At 39.4% G+C, this 18,180-nt stretch overlaps 2 protein-coding genes across 4 annotated transcripts in view; one reads left to right on the top strand and one right to left on the bottom strand.

Moving 5' to 3' along the window:
• FIG4 (FIG4 phosphoinositide 5-phosphatase) overlaps nucleotides 1-12,272 on the bottom strand; it is a 109,302-nt gene extending 97,030 nt beyond the window's left edge. For 2 of the 3 annotated variants that reach the window (XM_063096678.1, XM_063096679.1), the window contains exon 1: nucleotides 12,026-12,272. In XM_063096678.1, coding sequence (XP_062952748.1) covers nucleotides 12,026-12,091 — 66 coding nt within the window. In that variant the 5' untranslated portion in view covers nucleotides 12,092-12,272. Of the gene's footprint in view, nucleotides 1-11,976 lie in introns of all 3 variants that reach the window. The other variant, XM_063096680.1, reaches the window with a different exon arrangement.
• Nucleotides 12,273-13,102: 830 nt separating this feature from the next.
• Nucleotides 13,103-18,180, top strand: part of AK9 (adenylate kinase 9) — a 144,099-nt gene continuing 139,021 nt past the window's right edge. The window contains exon 1 of the mRNA XM_063096676.1: nucleotides 13,103-13,135. The gene's annotated coding sequence lies outside the window, so the exon portion shown is untranslated. The remainder of the gene's footprint in view (nucleotides 13,136-18,180) is intronic.

Here is an 18,180-nt window from a genome sequence, read left to right as displayed (position 1 = left end):
CACAGGAAGGCAGATCCTTCCAAAGACGCCATGAATCAGAAAAGACAAAAGCTAAAATACATAGAATTTAGACACAGATCTGAGCAGGGAGAAAGAAATGGGAAGCGATATAACTATCCACATTCTCTCTCTTCAAAAATGGTGTAAGTGGTCTAAGAATACTAAAAATGTTTTGTGCAGAGACTAGCGACCTCATGTGGGAGCCAGTTAAATGGGAAAGAAAACCACAACTTTCAGTGAGCCTGCTGTGGACAGCACAGTTACTGTCTGCACTGCCCTCTGGTGGGCAGTTCACCAACACTGTCACACCAATATTTTAAAGAGATAACTTTACCAGAAAAGCCTTGTTTCTACTCAGTCTTATTTTCTTCCTGTTGAAGACATCAACACTCTATGTATATCCTTAGACTTTGCACATTTAATAGTATGCTTTAAAATGGATCTCAGCATTTTGGGGCTTAAAAATATCTTTTCATTAAATTCTTCTCCACTGCTGATTTTTTCCAATGTCTTACTTCGAAAAATTTTCAAACGTACAGTAAGATAACAGAACAGTACAATGAACACCCATATATCCTTCACCTAGATTCACCAACTGTTAACATTTTATTGCATGTGCTTTCTCTTTCCTGATAAAAGCTTTCTTCTTCTGAACCTCTGAAAATGAGGGGCAGGTATCATAACATATCACCCCTAGAGACCTCAACTTGTATTTCCTAAAAATAAGGACATCCTCCCAGGTAATCATAATATCATTGATACAATATTATCAGTATACAATCCATATTTAAATTTCCCCAGGCGTCCCTATAACAGCCTCTATAGATGGCTTTTTTTAAAAAAAATAGAATCTAATCAAGGATCATGCATTGTATTTGGTTACTACGTCTTTTTTAATATCTTTTAATCCAAAAAAGTTTCTCTGCCTTTATCTTCCATGACCTCAACATTTTTAAAGAGCCACCATTATTTTACATGAATTTTCTTGGTTTTCTATTGATGTCATTCATTTGACCATTTACCAGTGAATGCCTCATATGTGTCAGGCACTGGAATAGGCACCTGAGGGAAAGATAAAGTGAAGATATATTTTGGAGATATAACTTGCTGATGGATTAGACTGAAAAAGGGAGTAACAGATCCAATTACTTTTGTATGAGCAACTAGCTACATGATGATGCCAGTTACTGGTGTAGGGAAGGTTAGAAAAGAAACACGTTTGAGGGAAACCAAGAGTTCTGTTCAGAACATGCCCAAAGAGATTGAGAACTGGATACGTATATTAATCTTGAGCTCAGAGGAGAGATCTCAATGGGTGTCATCAGCACGTATATATGGCATTTAAAGCCATTGGTATGGGTTAAACTTACTAGGGAGAATGAAGATAGAGAGGAGAGCCCAAAAACTAACCTGAGGAGCTCTGTTATTTAGAGGCTGGATACAGAGAAGGAACCAGCCAAGAAGACAGACAGGATGGCCAGTGAATAGGAAAACCCCTGCATAGGGCAGACTCATCAAAGCAAAGGGAGGAGCTCATTTGTAAAAGAAGGCAGCAGTCACATCCACATCAAATACTGCTGAGAAGTCAAGTAAGGTGAGGACAGAGAGTGCCCAAAGCACCTGACAACAGGAGCTTGTGAGTGGCCTTTTTGTGGGCAGGCTCAGTGATGGGGTGGGGTGCTCGCTGAGGAGCAAATGGGTAGAATTCTGGGTAAAGGTGGAAGAGTGAACACCTCAGTTCCTCCCAAGACATCTTACTAAAATCATAGTAAAGTTTTTTTTTTGTTTTTTTTTTTTGTAATGTTTGTGTTTAGGCACAAGTCCCAAGGGCAAAAGGAGGAACAATTGGATAAGGAAAGTGTGGTATCTATACACAATGGAATACTACTCAACCATAAAAAAGAATGAAATTCTGCCATTTGCAGCAGCATGGATGAGCTTGGAAAAAATTATATTAAGTGAAAAAAGCCAGACACAGAATACCTCACGTCCTCACTCATAAGTGGGAAGGAGGGAGGGAGAAAGGGAGGGAGAGGGAGGAGGGAAGAGAGAAAGAACAATCACAATAATATATTGAACCTTCAGGAGGGAAGAGAACTGTGGTTACTAGAGGTAGGAAAGGGGGAAGGGGAGAGAGGTAAGAAATTGGTTAACTGACACAAATAATGATTATGTTTTGTAACTATCCTGACTTGATCCTCCCATTGTACACACACTGTACACAGGTACTGATATTCAACTCTGTACCCCACAAATCTGTATAATCAATTATGTTTCAAAAAAAAAAAAAAAGATAACAGCAAAACAAATCATTTGAAACTAAAAAGCATGCCCAAGATAGCTGAGTCCTAAACTGACAGTAAAGAAGACAAGAAGCAATCCAATTTACACTATAGAATTTCCAAAATGTGTGGAAATCTGTGGACCTGATACCTCTGAAATATCAGAAGATAAAAAAAAGATAGCACAAAAAGGAGATACCATATGCTTCTAAAGAGAAAGAAACAGACTTCAAACTAAACATCAAGAATAGAATAACATTAGAAATTCTCAGCAGCAACACTGTATGGTGGAAGACAGGTACATAATGCCTTCAAAGTTCTAAGGAAAAATTCATTTCAATCTTTAATTCAACATTAAATTTATCAATCACATCTGAGAGAGACATAAGGACATTTTTACACATGCATGGGCTCAAAAAAATTACCTTCTATGAGCCCTTTCTCATGAGGCAATTGAAGGAGCTGCTCCTACAAAATGAGGGCATAAATAAGTCAAGAAAGAGAAAACAACAGGATCCAGGAAAGCAAGGAAAGATATAGTACAGGGTGGTGAAGGGAGATCCCAGAATGGCAGCTGTGCTTTGGGCCTTGAAAGCAGCTGGTCCAGATTTGAGCCATGGCTTCAGGAAAATGAAAGCCATAAGAATATGAAGTGTGAATGTGTTGAGAGGAGATTTACACATCTGGGGAAAAGTTGGGGTTAAATTTATTATAAATTCATAGTAAGAACTAGGAACATGTAAGAAGAAGGAATGCCATCTCAAGTATTGGCAAAGTCTGAAGTGGTGAAGGGTCCATAGTTCAAATGGTGAAGGTGAAGGAGATAAACAAAATGCCCAAGAACAACAGGGTAGGAAAGGGAGAAGTAACTGGAGCACAAGGGATTTCCATAAATCAGACATGCATCAGCTGGAACTGCCTGAATGCATATATACATGCAAATAGGTGCATATGAAACAACACTGATGGGAAAAACATTTGTGTGTTTGTAGATATGCTGTGGGGTGGGGGGTTGGCAGGAGTGGAGGCAGAGAATTAATATACCAAAAGAAGCTATATTAAAATACCATTAAGATAGAATATGATCTCGGCAGGCTCTCTTTTGAAAGTTAAGGGTCATTGTTCAAGAAAAAGCTTAAACTTTCAATATGTAGCTTTAACAGTGGTGAGTTGGTATAAAAATGAATGTTTCTAAAATATACACTACATGAAATCCAAATGGAATACAATAGGTAATCCATTTAACAGGAAATTCAGTATCTACTAACATTATTATCTCCTTTTATAATGACAGTCTAATTAATCACTCACTTTTCATCTGAGGGAGGAAAATCAGCTTTCTTGAAAGGGAAGAAATTTTAGGTTGTACGACAGCTTCAATTAATGTTAAACTTCACTTGAACTTTCAGATTAAGTGTATTATTTTTAAAGATCACCATGAAGTTATTTCTCATAATCTAACAGTTTTGTGGGCCTACCACCTTACTTAATCTAGCAATCCCAACAATTAGTAATGCCCAGGAAGGGGAAGTGAGTCTCTGAAAGCCTAAAGGGGTGTCTCCAAGTCTACTGTTAGAGCTTCAGGGCTTTACTGATGGGGAAGCTTCAAATTCCTTGTAGAAACAAGTGTGAAACTTTGTCACCTCCACCCACCCCTTCTTAACCAGCTATAATTACTATGCTTCTCTCCCCACTTTATATCCTTTGATTCCCTGTTCCAATACCTTAGCCAACTACACTCCATATTGTTCTCTCCCATTCTCTAACTACACAAATCAAGGCTAACTAAGTAAGGTGCATTCCTTGTAGTGTGGTTCTTATTTATTCTATTTTGTGTGATTGGGGGTGGCTTCCTTAAATCCTTTTGGAACATACAAACAAACAATTTTGAGCTAATAAGAGTAAAGATTACACTAACAACTTTCACTCCCACAAAACACACATGCATACACATGCAATCCCAGTTCTATTTAGCAACCAATTTTTAAGTCAACCACTATGTATTCACTTCTTTGTCATGAAATAGTCACTTACTACAATGCTAAGACACCTAGGGCATCACATATTAAACAACCCAGGTTGCTAAATCTCCTGTGGGCAATTCCTAGTTGCACTGGGCTGCATGAGCATTAGGGCTGGATTAGGCGTAGGCCACTGGGCAGATAAAGACCACAGCAGGGTCACAGGAGCCAAAGAGAAGCACGAAGGTGCTGGATGCCAAAGAGAACAGGTAAGTTTGGGAGGCGCTAAACTTTCACAGGCCAGAACTACACCTCCTGCGTGCCATCTACTGACCCATCTCCCTTTCCACTCCAAGTAGTCCTCAAAATTCACCTCTAAACACAGATAACCACAACCTGAACTTCACCTCAGGAGTAAGTCTACCCAATTATCCTTTCAAACGAAGGCTCAGGACAAGAGACAGCTCATCTTGTCCACTCTTTTGCTCCTTAATGTGTCTAATTCCTTCATAATCAATTAATAAACTCCCACCAATCAAAACAAGAATGCCCATTTCTTTTAAATTCTTGCCAACAATGACTGTGGCCAATCTTTGTCATTCTGACAGGTGAAAAATGGGAATCTATTTTCATTTTATTACTTTAATTATTAGCAAGTTGGATATCTTTGAATATTCATACTTCTTTTTTGGTGAATTACCTATTCATGTCCTTGTCCTTTTCTTTTTGAGTGTTTTATTTTTTAGACCAATTTATAAAATATTTATGCATGTAAGGATATACTTACTGCTTTACCTATTGTTCAGGCTAATAATACTTTCCCCATCTGTCATTAGTCTTTCAGCTTTTTAAATTTGCATTTATATTTTTAAATACTTTATATTAGAAAAAAAAAAGTATATGATCTAAATTTCTACCTTATGAAGCTAGAGAAAGATAAACTGATTGCTATGGTCTGAATGCTTGTGTCCCCCCAAAATTCATATGTTTAAACCTAATCCCCAATGCAACAGTATTAAGAGATGGTAGCTTTTGGAGATGATTAGGTCATGAGGGCAGAGACCTCTTGAATGGGATGAGTGTCCTTTAATAAAACAGGCCCAAGGGAGGCTGTTCGCCCCTTCCACCATGTAAGGACACAGCAGGCCCTCACCAGACACTGAGTCTGCCAGTGCCTTGATTTTGGACTTCCTGGCTTTCAGAACTGTGAGAAATAAATATTTGTTGTTTATAAGCCACCTAGTTTATGGTATTTTGTTATAGCAGTCTAAATGGACCAAGATACTGATTGATCCAAAATCTATTACAGGGGGAAAATAATAAGCCTAAGAGCAGAAATTGATTAAACACAAAACAAACAATAAGGAAAATTAACCAAGTCAAAAGTTGGTTTTTTCAAAGGATTAATAAAATCGATAAATCTCTAGCAAGCTGGATCAAGGAAAAATCAGAGAGAATCCAAAATGCCAATGTTAGGAATGAAAGAGGGAATTTTATTACGAATCCTACAGATATCTAAAGAATAATACCAATATCGTCAACAACTAAGATGGAATGTATGAATTTCTTGAAAAACACGATTTATCAAAACTGATTTAAGGTCCACTGAACATATGCCTAGCCATATATCTGTTACAAAAATTGATTCATTATCAAAATTTATCCCACAAAGCAATTCCAACCTCAAATGTTTCAGTAGTGAATTCTAGCAAACATTAAAAAAGAAAAAACACCAATCTTATACAGTCACTTTCAGTATACAGAAGGAACACTTCTCAGCTCATTTTATGAGGCTAATTATCCTGATATCAAAATTAGAAATAAAAAGATGTTAAAGAAAATAAGAGGCCAATATCCTAAACACGAAGGCAAAAATTCTTAACAAAATATCAGCACATAGAATCTAACAATATATGAAAACAATAATATAGCATGACCAAGTAGAGTATACCCTCCAAATCCAATGTTTGTTTAACGTGAAAATGAATTAATATAATTGACCATAGCAAGCAAATAAAGGACATGCCAGATGCAGAAAAGACATCTCACAAAATTCAACATCTGTTCATGATAAAAACAAACAAATAAAAACCTCTCAGCAAACTAGGAATAGAAAGAAATCTTCCTCATCCTGATAAAGGGTATCTATGAAAACCAACAGCTAACATCATACTTAATAGTGAAAGATGGAATACTTTTCCCCTAAGATCAAGGACAAGACAAGAAATCCACTCTGGCCACTTCTATTCCACTTTGACCTAGAGGTTCTAGCCAGTGCCATAAGGCAAGAAAAAAATAAAAGGCATCCAGACTGGGAAGAAACTGTGTTCTTTTTTCTAAATGATACAATTTCAATTCTCCCCAAATTGGAGTACAAATTCAGTGAAATCCAAACCACAGTCCCAACAGACTTTTTAAACAGAAATTGATAAGCCAACTGCAAAATTCATATGAATATACAAAAGTTCTATATTAGCCACAATAACTTTGGAAAAGAATAGTTTAAAAACTTCCTGATTTCAAGACTTATTATAAAAATACTATCAAAAAGACGAAGTAGTAGTGACATAAAGAAAACAAATTGACCAATGGAACGAAATAGTGTAAGAATAGACCCACATTTACTTGGCCAACTAATTTTTCACAAGGGTGTCAAAGAAATTCAACAGAGAAAGGATAGTCTTCTCAAAAAATGATTCTGGACAATTGAAACATGGAAAAAAGTAAACCTTTTTACTTTTACTTTTACATGGAAAAAAGTAAATCCAGCCTCCAAAACTTCTTAATGATTCTTACCTCCTTGTATTTGTACCCTAGCATAGTCCCCTCCCACACTGAACAGGACTGACCTGTATAACCAATAGGATATTGCAGAAATAATGGAATGTGACTTCTGATACTAGGTGACAAAAGACATTGCAACTTCATCCTTGTTTCTCTTAGATAACTCTCTGGATAAAGCCAGATACTTCATCATAAGGATACTCAAGGAGTCCTATGGAAATGTCCATGAGGCAAGGAACCAAATCCCCTTGTCAACAATCAGCTCAGCTTGTTACATATTGTAAGTGAGCCATCTTGGAAGTAAATCCTCCAGCTCATTTAAGGCTTCAGTGTTTTAGTCTGTTTTGTGTTGCTATAACAGAAATACCTGAGACTGGGTAATTTATAAGGAAAAGAGGTTTATTTGGCTTACGATTCTGGGACAGCTGCATCTGGCACAGGCCTCAGGCTGCTTCTACTCATGGCGGAAAGTGGCAGGCAGCCAGCGGGTACAAGCAGATCACATGGCGACAGGAAGCAAGAGAAGGCGAGAGAGAGAGAGAAGGTGCCAGGGTCTTTTTAACCAACGAGCTCTCACGGGAACTAATAGAGCGGGAACTCACTCATTAATCTCCCCTCCCCCAGGGAGAGCATTAATCCATTCATGAGGGATCCACCCCCATGACTCAATCAGTTTCCAACACTGTCACATTGGAGATCAAATTTCCACATGAGTTTTGGAGGGGACAACACATCCAAACTCCATCACTTCAGATAATTGCAACCCAGTTGACATCTTGATTGCAACTTCATGAGACCCTGAGCCAGAACCTCTCAGCTAAGTCTCACCCAGATTCCTGATCTACTGAAACTGTGTGAAATATTAAATGTATATTGCTGTTCAAAACCACTAAGTTTTGGGGTAATTTGTTACACCACAATAGATAATACAATCCTACTTACACCATACACAAATTAATTTAATATGAAACATAGACTAAACATAAAAATTTAAAACTATAAATCTTTAAAAGAAAATATCTTTGTGATCTGGGAGTGGGCAAAGAGAGGACACAGAAACCAATAACCACAAAAGAAGAAAATGGATAAAATAGACGTCATCGAACTTAAAAACTTCTGCTCATCAAAAGATCATTAAGAAAATGAATAGGCAAGGCTCTAACTGGAAGAAAATATTTACAAAACATGTATGAAAAAGGACTCGATTCCAAAATATATAAAGAACTCCTACAAATCAATAATAAAAAGACAAGCAGCCCAATTTTAATACGTCAGTAAAAGACTTAAATAGACACTTGACAAAGGAAGATATAAAAATGCCCAATAAGCACAAGAAAAGATGCTCAACATCATTAGTCATTAGAGGAATGCAAATGAAAACCACAATGTGATACCACTATACACCCACCAGAATAACTGAAACTGAAAAGACTGACAACACCAAATGTTGGCAAGGATATGGAACAACAGAAATTTTCATACATTGCTGGCAGGAATATAAAATGGTACAACTACTTCACAAAAATTGCCTTTCTCCAAGGTCCTGAGATACATGAACCCTATGACTAGCAATTTCATTCATAGGTATTTACCCAAGAGAAATGAAAACATATGTCCACAAATATACTTATTCAAAAATGTTCATAGCTGACTTACTCACAACAGCCCAAATGTGGAAACAGTCTAAATCAATAGGAAAAATAGATAAACAAACTGTGGGATCTGTATACAATGGAATATTTGTAATAATAAAAAAGAACAAACTACTGATTCACACAACAACATGGATGAAACTCAAAGACATCATGCTAAGCAAAAGAAGCTGGACCCTAGAGAGTATATACTTTACAATTCCTTTCATATGGAATTCTTTAACAAGCATATCTAATATAAGGTTAAAAATTTAGAACATTAGGTGCCAGGAACAGAATGGGGCAGTTGACTGAGCAGAGACACAAGGGAACTTTCTGGACCAACAGAAATGTTTCATATCCTGCTATGGGTGTGGGTTACACACGTGTATACTTCTGTCCAAATTCTACAGCTTAGATTTGTGTGTTTCAATTTATGTCAATTTTACCTCAAGAAAACAAATCTTAAAAAATAATAAGTATTATAAATTGGTGAGGTTATGGATATGTTAACTAGCTTGATCGAACCTTTCTACAATATATATAGATAGATAGATAAAATATTACATTGCACCCCATAAATATTCACAATTATTATCTGTCAATCAAAAACAAATTAAAAAAATAAAAAATAAGTGCTGGGTGGGGAGTGGAAAAAGTTATGGATAATAAAGAATGACAGAATGTTGGCAGTTTTGGAGATGAGTGATTGATATATGGTAGTTTTTACACTATTCTGTTTACTTTGCATATGCTTCAAATTTCCCTAATCAAAAGCTAAAAACAGAAAAAGCAAAGATATTCAAAGAACAAATCCAATTTTCTAAATTATCTAATTCATGATAGATAATTACTCTGTTAAATTAATATAAGCTTCTAATCATTTAATCTCAATTTCTGTACATAATTTGTCACAGTACAGTTACAAATATCTATGCCAGGCACCAATTCCCAGACCACACTTTAAATAGCACTGTCCTAAACTCTTTGCCTCATTTTTTTCTTCACCAAATGATAATATAGTAGCAGCAGCAGGAGTAGTAGTGGTAACAGCACTGACCTCTTAGAGGTTTTACAAAGATGAAATAATAAAGCATATGTATAGTGCTTTGAACAGTGCCTGGTATAGCAGTATTCCATCAGTATTAACTATTATTCTCATTATTACAACCTAATATAGTTTGTTTGTTTGTTTGTTTTTTAATTCCCAGAATTTATTTAGTTGCCAGTAATTTTATGCCTTTTTTCTGAGTTATGTCCCTTAAACTTTGAGTTTATTCCTTTAAAAAATCTTTTTTTAAAAATCAAAACTATAAAGAAGAATTATCTACTTAACTAATAAGAAAACTGAGGTTCAGTGATTCAATGCAGCAGATATATCTCAGGGTGATTGCCCAGCACCAACTATTCACTGAGACAACGGGGTGATTCCACAGCCAAGTCATTACTGCCAGGTGCTCCCTGGCCAGGATGATTTGCCCACCAGGAGCAGATACCCAACTACAGCTGAGTCACAGATTCTTTCTCCCAGCACCTATGCTGTTTTTGGCAGCTCTGTGAGAGGGTTCTCAAATCTGCTATCTTGTTCCTGTTTTTCCAGAGGCTGGGGAGTTAGGATCCTCCATGCAGTGGCTCCCCTAGCATCCTTCTGATAAGTTTACTCTTTATCTCTTAGCTGGCCAGAGTTAGTTTCCATTACTTAGGTGGCTGACAGGGGTCACAGCTGAGTTCTAGAACACACATCTCTTTGTGTTAGATCCCTTAACCAGCATCTATTGAGAACCTACTTTTTGCAAAGCATGTACCAGATCTGTGCTGTGAGGCCAGCAAGGTTTTGACAGGAAAGGAAGAGGTGGGACATTACAAGAAGAGAGAACAGCAGAAAAGCACGGGGTAGATAAAGGGAACTGAAAGCAATACAATTTTACAGCAGAATAAGAAACATAGTTGATCCTCAACAAATGTTTCATAAACTGATATTAACTAGATATATAAGACTGGACAGACAAGTTGGAGACAAATCATATATGGCTTTGAATGACAAGCTAGGGGATTCAGAATTTATTCTCAGAACAGGGGCCACTGAAGATTTCTGAGCAGAAAAGTCTTAAAATATAAATTGTGTTTTAGAAAGAACACTAACATGCCAGCAAGTCCTTACCAATGCTCAGCTTATTAATAGGCTGAAATTTCTGAGTTTTATGTTACTTATATTTCTAACTCGAGACATTTACCAGCACATTTTACAGAAAGTAAAAGGTTTTATTTCAATGTCAAATGATACTTCTATATGACTCTCTTCAGAGAACTGAAGATACTTGCAAATACAGTATATTAGATGATTTCATCTTCTAGTCTGGGTCTAATCAAATGAAGCTGTCAGCAAAGTTAATGTAGGGTGAACAATGATTCTACACTCATGATGACCTGAGGCAGACATGCTCTTAGGACTATGTTAAGTGAGACACTGTTAAGATAAGTACCTTCTTGTAACCCTCTAATAGAGACATCCCAAGTTTCAATGAATGTGCCTTTTAAGACACTCTATAGCAAAGCGAAGAGTATTATGCAAATATCCAGCATATGCAATCTTGTTACCATGAAGTGGGTAATCTCAAACACAGACCCTAATATCACTGTGATACTCCAATTCAGGAAAGCTATACTGAATCGACTTTGCTTTCCAACCACAGAGATGACAAAGTGTGAAGTTCTATAAACACCATTCCCTAAATTGGGGAACTAGGAACCTATATACATAAAAACCGGTCTGCTTATTCACTATTTACATGGCCAACTGAAGTAATAAAATAAAAAATAATTAAGTGTTGTGTTCAGAAAAGTCAAGTGAAAAGCAAGATGTCATCCAAACAAATAAGCTGTCCTTAAAATAAGTTTTTCTTTCCTTTAAAATAAGAAAAAAAGAACCAAATAAGTCAGCATAAAAGTGCACGTAATTAACATCAATCAGTGACGGAATGCCATGGAAAGAAAAATAGAAACGTTACCGAGTCATAGGTCAAATTTTTTTTCATACCCCTGCCTGTACTGTAACTATGATCTCTAGAACTTTGACAGACTTTCTTGTACAGAATCTCATTTCATGAACAGTTCCTGAGGTACCACAAGCACTTGTTTCCAGAGTGTTCCAGCCATGTCTTGTAAGTGGAAATGCGGACATGCAACCGCAGCCGTACCCTGGGTGCGAAAACAGGGTGAAGACCACCCCCAGGCACAGCTGTGTTTGTCAGGGATTAGGAACCGGGAAGGGGGAAGGGGGAGGCGGGTGCTGCCTCTGCCCTCCGGCCCCACACCCACCTGGCCGGCCACCGTCCCCCTGCCCGCGCCCCGCCGCGCGGGTACTCACAGCTCTGGTCTCGTACAGAACCAGCTTCTGGACCGAGCTGATGATGGGGGCGGCGGCCGCGGGCATGGCGCGAGCAAATGAGGGCCCCACGACGGGCGCCAGACCGCGGCCCAGGTTGTGGCAACCGCCGGACCGCCGCAGGAGATCCGGCGAGAAAACACCTCAGACCCTGAACACCAGGTCCGGGCGGGAAAAACACTTCCTGGGCACTAAAGCTACAGACGATCGGCCAAAGTTCGGGTGTTTCCGGATCTCTGCGCCCGGCCTCCAGGCAAGCCCCGCCCCAGGCACGGCGTGAGCCAGGCTGGAGGCTGGGACATAGAGACCTGCGTGCTGCCGAAGGAGGAAGCGAAGGGCGCCATCTTTGGTGCGGGCAGAAGAAAAAGTGGGCGGGGAAATAGTCGCTGGATTAACTCAGTCTCCAGTTTATCTCTTCCCGCTCTTTGGAGAAAGGGGAAGGTTTGGTCTGGGGTTGGTTTTTTTGAAGCGGGTTCTCTGAGTTGCAGGATAGATCCATTCCCAAGTTGGTCTGTTTTTTTCCCTGCCTACCTCGGCCCTTATTTTCCTGGAAACCTGCTCTCTGATGCCTCTTCACTGCACCGGTGTTTTTTGATCTCACCTCTCTTTGTTGCCTATCTTATCCTTATGAGAATCAACAGAATCCATATTGTACCGAGGCTGTGTGATCCAAGGAATTAATAAATAAATATGTCACCTAGGGTTGGAAATTTTGGAATTTGCCACATATTTATGCCTGAAACTAGCCATTTGTAAATCCTAAAAATGACTGCCGAGTATTAGGGCAGTGGAAGAGCCCTGGCTTTGGAGTCCGGCTTTTCTGGGTTAAAATAAGGTTTTTCCATTCCATGGGTGTGAACATGAATGGGCAATGGATGTACCTTTTCTTCTACATTTGTAAGAGTGTATTATGAGTACAAAATTAGATACAAAAGCGAACCTTTAGAATTTAAAAAATCACCACCTCCCGTGGCCCCGCCCTCCAAAAAGCTCTGCGCGCCGCCGCCAGAGGTTTCCCAGGCAACCGCTCAACAGATCGCCAGAGCCTGTGGAGGCGGCAGCTGCCGGGACGGTGGGGTCCGCTGCGGCCAGGTAAGTAGATTTTTTCCTGGTGCCAGCAAGGTCGTTGCCCATCCCCCGAATGCATTTTGGTATCTGTTGCACACAACCATACTTCCTACGGGGAACCCACACCAATTCCTTTTCTTATGAAACTAAACTTCGGGATCTCTTCGTAAATCCATTTTTGAAAACCACTTCTCCTTTCAACGACTAATGTATTTTTATTCCACAATTATTTACTGAAAACCTATACGAGAGTGTAAGAGGTACTGGAGTGGCAGCTAACCAAGCCTAGGCGGAAGTGCTAGGTTTCCTAGGAGATGTGACCCTCTAAACCTCAGAATCCATTGCTTTAGTTTTCTCAACTGCTGAAAGTGTAATGAAACTTTAAAAATAGAATTATAGCATAAACACATAACATAATGTGATATTACAGATGATACTGTAAATTCAAAATTGAGAAATAGAATTTTGAAAAAATTTTATTGGATATTATTTTAGTTTTCTTTCGTAGTTTGGTACTCCTTTTATTAAGAGCTAGAAAGATGGCCATGTCAGTTCTGACATTTTGCATTGATTTGGATTTTCGAACTGGAAAAATATTTAGCTCTGTTCCAGTTCATAATGAAAACCAACTCTTCTAATTATGAGTTAAATATTTGCACAATGTTTTTACTTAGGATCACAACTCTTAAAATATCTGTGGAATTCTGGTTTCTGAATATTTATTTTTCAATTATTATATTATATTATTAAGGACTTTCATTTGAACTTTGTCTTAGTTTGTTTCACCCAGAAGCAGGTGCTGAGACAAAAATTTGAGGGCAAGTGGTTTATATAGAAGGTAATCCCAGGACACAGTAACAGGGAAGGGAAGCTACTAAAGGGAGTATTATCAAGCAAATTTTTATGTGGGCTGAATTCACTAGGGAATACTGGGATGCATGCCTCAGAATTAATCCCTTTTAAGGGGCAAGGGAGCTGGGATATTTATTTACTAATTCCCATCAGTTATTGGTTGAAGCATGCTATGGCAGAACATTGATTCCCTGGAACTTCCAGTCTGCCTGTGCTCAACTGGAGAGATCTATTAGAATCACAAATGCTAGCATTTGGAAGTCGGGCTGGCCATGCATAGAAAAAGGACATGTCAAGTGGATATAAGAAGGGCACTATCAGCATCTGCTACATTCCACCCTTTGTACCACTCATAACTGCTCTTCCTCCACATATAAGTGCACACCATCATATCACTGATTCTAAGGTAATGGATAGTCTCAATTTCTAAAAGAAAAAGATTACAAAAAGAAGATGAATGGAACAAGCTACAGAATCCACTACTGCAATTAATCCTAGGTCTGTAATTGATCATTCATCATCTCCCTCTTTTACCATGCATTTTAGATTTTCCTTACCCTTGGCCAACACTTCTGCTGGTCCAGGTTGTTTGCCCAGTAGGATAACCAGTTTTCATCTCTGAGGAGTCTAAGCCCCTAGTTACTGTGTCCTTGTCAGGGTGCAGTTGCTGCAATTACCCAGTCACTGGATATGAGAGCATCAAGAGGTGCATCTCAGAGAATCCCTTGAGTTCAAGACATAAATCCCCCAAGTCAATCACTGCAAGTGATGATGAGAGGGGCCACTCTTACTTCCAACCATTGGTTCAAAGCTTATGTGTTGCTTTGCCTCCCACGGATTTGTCACCCCACTTCCCCTGGGTGATGGAGCCTTAAAAGATTACTCAAAGCCCATCTCTTCTGAGCAGTGAGAAGCCCCAAAGGGGTTAATCTCCCGGAACCCTCAAGAGCAAGGCATTCCTTCCATTTGGGAAATTAGCCATGAATTGGGGTTCTCTTCCTGCATTTATTCTCCAGACCAGGAAGATACAGGAAGAAAACATAGGTGGGGTTATAGTTTAAAAATATAGGCTGGTAACATTCAGTAAAACAAGCAAAGTGACATTTCATGATGCAATTTGTAAGAAGTTAAGTGGTCCACCAGCAAAAATTTTATCTTAGCAAACATTCCTTCTCCCACAGCAGTTTCCCAGTATCTTTACATATCAATCAGTAACTAGTCTGTCTTTTAGCCAGCAGCCTTGCTGTGTTACAATTCCTTATCTTACAACAGATACTATAGCCTGGGGAAAATTTCCTGCTTTGGCAAGGTCAACATTTTACATGTACTTTTAAGAAGTTAGACTAAACCTGAAACTATAAGAAAGTAGGCCCAGTGAAATATATTTGCTTTATAGTATACTCCACACTTATGCCTCGTCTTGAAGTATACACTGTCTCAATCCCGCACATTCCCAATCAACTTCTGGGTGAGGTGGTATGTGGTAGGACTAGTGGATCCCGTGTTCACAGGCCTCTTGTCATATCTCCTTTACTGTAAAGAGGGTCCTTTGATCCAAGACAATATTATATGGGATCCCATGATAATAAATGAGACACACTCTAAGCCACATGTATAGTGGTGCTGGCCAAGGCACTGTGGGTAGGAGAGACAAACCCAACCTAAGAACACATGTCACTTGCCCCTTCTGAGGTGAAGGGGTCCTGTGTAATCAATTTGTCACTGAATGGATGTTTTTTTCTCCTCAAGGGATATACCATATTGAAGGCTCCACCTCGGTCTCTGCTGCGGAGAGGTAGAACATTCAGCAGTGGTAGTAGCTCGATCAGTCTGGTGAGAGGGAAGCTTGCTGTTGAGCCCATGTGTAGCCTTCATGGCCTCCATCCCTGCCACCATGCCTACCTCATTTATGAGCCCATTATGCAAGAACTCAGGTGACCAGGGACAAAGATTGGTGGCATCTACTGGATAATCATCCTGTCTACCTGGTTGTTCACTGCCTCTTCTGAGGTAGATGCTTTGTGAGACACAAAGATCCACATATTTTGTGTCCACTAGCATTAATTTTCTATTAATTTTAAATTTAATTAATTTTAAATCACCACAAATTTAGCAGCTTAAAACACATTTATTATCTCACAGTTTCCATGGCCGTGAGTCCTGGCATAGCTCAGCTGGGTCCTCTGCTCATGATCTTCCAAGACTGCAATCAGGTGTTGGCTGAACTGCACTTTCATGTGGAGACTCAACTAGGGAAAAATCCACTCCCAAGCTCATTTACACTGTTGGCAAAATTCATCTCTTTATGGTTGTAGGACTGAGGTCCCTGTTTTCCTACTGACGTTTGGCCAGGGCTGCTTTCAGCTGCTGAAGGCTGCCCATCGTTCTTCGCCCTGTGATCCTCTCACAAAATGATGGCTTACTTCATCCAAGCCAACAGCAAGTCTCCAGTCTGTGAATATGGAGTCTAATGACATACTCATGGGAGTGACATTTCTATCAGCTTTTCTATATTTAGAAGCAAGTCACAGATCCTACTTGCACTCAAGGGAAGGAGGTGACACAAGAGTGTGACTCACTGGAGGTCACCTTAGGGTGTGTTTGCTACACCACTCACTGTCATAGATCCAATCACATGCTTATTCCCCAGAACTCTTTTATCTTATCTTCTAATCTTGCTCCTTCTGGGCCCTTGATGAAGCAATTCAGCATTGTCCTCCAAATTGGAGGACCCAGGAATACTGCTTAAAGCTTTGCCTACCAGGAGGATTTACCCTAATCACCATTTTTCAGGGCTACATGTGAGTGTGAGTAAAGTCTGGAAGCATTCCATTTATAGCTTGCACCGATATATTGATTCATCCATGATTCCATGATTTTTTCCCCCGTTTTCTTCCAGATAAGTAGCTATATGCCAAGTACAAGAGGTTGTATAGATCTAGTAAAAATCTCACCTGCACAGAAATTGCAATTGGTACTACCACTTGGTTAAATCTACCCTCTCCTATTGTGCTTTATCTGGCTTTTGCAAAATCTATGCTGGAGAATTAAGCAGGATTATGCCTCTTTTAAATCATTTTGGGTAGCACACTTCATTCAGGATGATATGCTATTGGTTACCTTGTCCAGGGGTGGAAGAGCAGCCATGCAGTTTCATGAGCTTCCACTTGGCCTCTTCTACCACAATGCCTCTTACTCCAAAGGCAGGGAACCATTGTGGAGATTTTGCCGTCTGCTATCCCAGTTAATGCACTCAGGGACCAGGAAAATAACGATGGGATGATCCCACAGACCCACTGGATGTACTGTAAGACTGTGAGCCAAGACTCTACTTATTACTAGTTCTCCATTTGTACTCACTCGGAGAGACAATGATGGCATTTTGGAATCCCCTGGTTATTATTATCAGCTCAGCCCTTGAAAGAGAAGGATATTCCACTTTCCACAGTGTACATTTTTTCAGTTAATGGTGGTAGATTTTCTTGGAGAAGGATTGAAGAATCACTATTGTAAATACTTGTTAAGAGTGTCACAGTGTCCATTCTTGAGGGCTCCTAACTGCTTCTTCGATAAATGCGTCCTGGGGCTGTAATCTGGGCCAAGAATTGTGCTCTTCCCCTGAGACTGCTGACATCAGCTTTTGGTTCACTTGCTCTTTATCTTTTTTTAGATGTGTAATTTAATCAATGCTCCTACTGACTGCTCATTTGTCCTCATCCCTAGGAATGCCATGTTTTATCAGCCACCGCCACAGATGGGTGGGTCATGCATGTTGTCATTCTGAGCTTCCTTCCCATTATAGTAATTACATTTATATTGCACCTGGCCTGTGCTCTGACACAGCCTGTCATCTCAACTGACACATGGAAACCCAGTATCACAGCAGCCTCTCCCTGGCCTTCAACCCTGGCCTAAACAGGACATCTACCACAGAGCTTCTTAATGATGCCAGTGTCCCCTTCACCAATTCACTCCTTATTGCCTTAATGAAGGGAGTGTCCTCTGGCCATCCCAAAGAGCAGAGTTGGCCAATGAGTTCTTTGGCCTCACATAATAAATCCATTCTAACGTGCCACTTCTGTGAGCTTTGGTGCCTTCCTCTACATTCTGCCAAGGCAGTTCCCGCACTTACACCTCATTTACTGTAGGCTGTTGTTTTTTCCAAGCTTTGAGGAAACTTACCAGCAATGAATGATGACTGGCTCCTGGTGTCTTTG

The sequence above is a fragment of the Cynocephalus volans genome, chromosome 5, assembly GCF_027409185.1.
Source record: "Cynocephalus volans isolate mCynVol1 chromosome 5, mCynVol1.pri, whole genome shotgun sequence".
NCBI classification, from domain to species: Eukaryota; Metazoa; Chordata; class Mammalia; order Dermoptera; family Cynocephalidae; genus Cynocephalus; species Cynocephalus volans.
Note: the sequence above shows the minus strand (reverse complement) of the source record. Positions and strands in the feature narration are given on the sequence as shown.